The sequence below is a fragment of the Acanthisitta chloris genome, unplaced genomic scaffold (assembly GCF_000695815.1).
Source record: "Acanthisitta chloris isolate BGI_N310 unplaced genomic scaffold, ASM69581v1 scaffold1725, whole genome shotgun sequence".
Classification (NCBI taxonomy): Eukaryota; Metazoa; Chordata; class Aves; order Passeriformes; family Acanthisittidae; genus Acanthisitta; species Acanthisitta chloris.
The window spans coordinates 5,546-9,402 of NW_008674073.1; the positions used below are offsets into that span (position 1 = coordinate 5,546).

The following is a 3,857-nucleotide window of genomic DNA, read 5'->3' on the forward strand; positions in this document are numbered from 1 at the left end:
TTTTGTGGTAATTTAGCATAATTTTTAGTAGTGCCCTACTGTGTACATGAAGTAAAAAATAAATCGTATCACACCTGATGGGAAAAAAGAAGGAAAAATGGAGTTAGTGGCGAAATCCTAGAACAATGAAAGGCTCAAATGTAAGATTCAGATGCTTATCCATTTCAGTAGTGTCATTCTGGCTCTGTACTTTTGAGTATTATTCTAATATTGCTATGAAGTCCATTAGTCTGGAGATTCTTCCTGTGATTTCAGATGGAGATGCTTGAATATAGCTCTTCTATTTGTTTTTTGAAGTAATCTCTTAGTTCTGGTCTCTTGGCCTTTAACGTTGGTGTCAACAAACCGTTTTGTACCGAGAACATATCAGAGTGAATGTAAATGGCTTTGACCTAAAAAAAAAAAAAAGGAGGGATATATTTATAGCAAAGACTACAGGCATCACACTGAATAAGCAGAACTTCTTACACCAGCCTTACTGCACTTCCCTCTGGCAGTGCCTGGAGTCCAGGGGACTTTTCCTGAGTCCCCTGGGGTTTCCTTCCCCTGTCCACAGAAGGGAGCTCTCCAAGATAATGAGCACATAAACCTCTTTTCTGCACGAAACCAAGGCCAGAGCGCAGTGAGGCACCACGTGAGGGACAGTGTCACCATATGTGATAGTGTCACTGCAGTTTCACACAGCTGAAAGGCGATAGGGGAGAGGGGAAGGAGGGAGGGCAGGGAGTCGTGCTAGAAAACGTCACCTTAACCCAACTGCCAAAGGAGTCAGCACTGAATCAGACTTGCAAAATTATCGCGAAGCTTTGCAGGCACAAAGCGTGTGCACGATGATCATGTTTAAAGAGGAATTTTAGCTAATTAAAGTGGTATAAAATCATTCAGGCTATGCAAACAGCGTGGCACAAGGCTGCCCTTGTTCGAGGCAGTGGCTCAGAGCACAGTGGGGAGCCTGGCAGCACAGATGGGAGTGAGCTTTTCCTTCCCGTGCTGGTGTGGGAGAAAGCACAAAACTGCTGCGTGACTGGTTATAGTCCACTGATTTAAGACAAAATTCCCCAGCCATCTGCTGCTTTCATGGTTTCCCAAGCCAGACTACTTTGCAGTTTGTTAGTCTGGGAGTTGCAGGAATATAGACTGCAAATCCATTTTCTATTTCCATTAGATATGGGATTCATTTTTTCCCTGCAAGCATCATGGTCCAGGTCCTCCCCCCGAGACATCTTTCATAAAAGCCATGTTTGTGCTACTAATGCTCCACCTTCCTTGATCCACCAGCTTTCAGAGCCTGGAAGCTGATGGTTATAGAAGCCAGACTTGTCACTTCCAAGGCAGAGGTCCAAACTGCAGATAAGGACAGGGACAATAAAGAGTATCCCCATAGCAGAGGATCTCATTCCATGGGAAAATTAGCCACAATTATCTGGCTCAAAGTTTGGTTTTAGGACTACATATTGCAACAGAGATCAAATTTTGAAGGCCTTTAGTTTTAAAAAGTAAAACATGTATTTTTTATTGTATCTTATTATTATTTTGCTCTAATTTTTAGGCAGATGGCAAGGCTTTCCTCCATACTTTATTGTTTATTAATTGCAAACTGCTGGTAGAATCGATTACTTGAGAGTATTTCATACTGTGGAGACTGTGGCAGAGGCAAACCAGACTTATTAGCACAATTATGAACTGCTTTACATAAAATTTTGACAAAATTTCTTTCCTTTTACTGTAATTTCATTTGCATAGGTAACAGAGAAATTAAGAATAACAGGCTGATGTTTAATTACGCTTCTGCTCCACTCCGATCCAGTGAATTACTCATTAGAATTATCACCCAGAAGCAGTTTAAACAAAAGCAAAAAGGCCCTTGCTAATTATATGTAACGATTAAGATGTTCTTTATTTTAACAGAAATAAGCATTTGACATTTTAAAATGGGGTGGTTTTAATGCTGTGTAATCCATGGAACAGGCTGATGTTTAATTACGCTTCTGCTCCACTCCGATCCAGTGAATTACTCATTAGAATTATCACCCAGAAGCAGTTTAAACAAAAGCAAAAAGGCCCTTGCTAATTATATGTAACGATTAAGATGTTCTTTATTTTAACAGAAATAAGCATTTGACATTTTAAAATGGGGTGGTTTTAATGCTGTGTAATCCATGGTTGATTTCAAATTTAAAATGGGGTGGATAATTTTTCTGTGGTTTTAATGCTGTGTAATCCATGGTTGATTTCAAATCTCAAGTGTTTGTAGCTCTGTTGCTGAAATATTTGCACAAGCACTGGGAAAGGATTAGTGCCCAGACTGAAACTAAAGAACCCAGCAGCATTCTGAGGTCAGGTATAAGAGTGGTAATTAGTGACCCAGTTTCTAACAGAGCTTTCAATGGCAGAAGAGTCAGAGTCCTACAGATGTTAATCTTAACCTCTGGTTGTCAGTCTGGAGATTATCCATGTCCCTGATTTAGATTTTGACCTCTGCACCCAAAACTTTCACTAAATTTATTTCAAATTTCAAGCATGGGTGGGAAGCAGAATCACAGCACATACATTTTTTTTCAAAGGAACAAATACAACTTGCTAGCAATAAAACTCTTTCCAAAAACATCGTGTGCAGCTGCAGCAAGGATGTGTAGTAACATAATAAATGCTGACAAATCCCTTCCATACAAGGAGACAAATTGCCTGTCTGACCACACTGAATGGTGTGTTAATTGTTTCATTTTACCTGCTCAAAGGAGTGAAGTCCACTCTCCTTCCCTAACCGTACCATGTCTTCCATTATTGCTTGCTGCAGCTCCTGGGTTAAAACACAAAAATTCCTCATCAACTGTCAGAGTCAACCTTACACACAATTAATGCTCACTGATGGTCAAAAAACATGTTTCTGAGTAAAGTTCAAGTGCCTTATTGACATTTAATATATAATTAGCAAAAATACTGTGAAAGAAGTGTATAAATGTTAACCTTGAGTGTGGTCATATTAACTGTCTCCTCAGTAAGTATGTAAGGTTCTATTTTCAAACCAGCTATGTGACATAGCTGTTTAATTTGCAATCCTTCAGCCATCTGGCAGATTTTGATGCAGAATCATTGCCCACAGACACCAGTGGGATGACTCAGTGGTACTGGTGTTCACTGATGTGATCCAACACAGTGACCCAGTACTAGAGAGCATGTGTAAACAAGGCTGGGATCCTTATACAATCACAGAATGTCCTGAGTTTGAAGGGACCCACAAGGATCGTCGAGTCCAACTCCTGGCCCTGTACAGGACTGCCCCAATAATCACACCATGTGCCTGAGAATGTTGTTCAAGCACTTCTGGAATTCTGCCAGGCTTGATGCCATGACCACTGCCCTGGAGAGCCTGTCCTGTCCCAGAGTCACCCTCTGGGTGAAGAACCTTTCCCTATAATCTAACCTAAACCTTCCCTGGCACAGATTGATGCCATTCCCTCTGGTCCTCTCACGGGTCACCAGAGAGAAGACCAGTGATAGGTCTTATTTAGATGTCTTATTTCAGAAATTTAAGCAAACACCACCTGCCCTCCCACCATTCTCTGCAATACAGACCCTTGGCCCACACACACCAGAGTTTGCAGAGGTCTGTACTAATCTAACCTAAACCTTCCCTGGCACAGATTGATGCCATTCCCTCTGGTCCTCTCACGGGTCACCAGAGAGAAGACCAGTGATAGGTCTTATTTAGATGTCTTATTTCAGAAATTTAAGCAAACACCACCTGCCCTCCCACCATTCTCTGCAATACAGACCCTTGGCCCACACACACCAGAGTTTGCAGAGGTCTGTACCACCAGTCAGCACACATCATTGGATCCAGGTCAGTCCTGCTG

The 3,857-nt window shown here is 41.5% G+C and overlaps 1 protein-coding gene across 4 annotated transcripts in view; it reads right to left on the reverse strand.

The window, feature by feature from the left end:
• Nucleotides 1–251: 251 nt before the first annotated feature.
• ACSL6 (acyl-CoA synthetase long-chain family member 6) overlaps nt 252–3,857 on the reverse strand; it is a 27,207-nt gene continuing 23,601 nt past the window's right edge. For all 4 annotated transcript variants that reach the window (XM_009075167.1, XM_009075168.1, XM_009075170.1 and 1 more), the window contains exons 19-20: nt 2,729–2,800; nt 252–392 (exon numbers count right to left, since the gene is read on the reverse strand). In XM_009075167.1, the coding sequence (XP_009073415.1) occupies nt 252–392; nt 2,729–2,800 (213 nt within the window). The remainder of the gene's footprint in view (nt 393–2,728; nt 2,801–3,857) is intronic.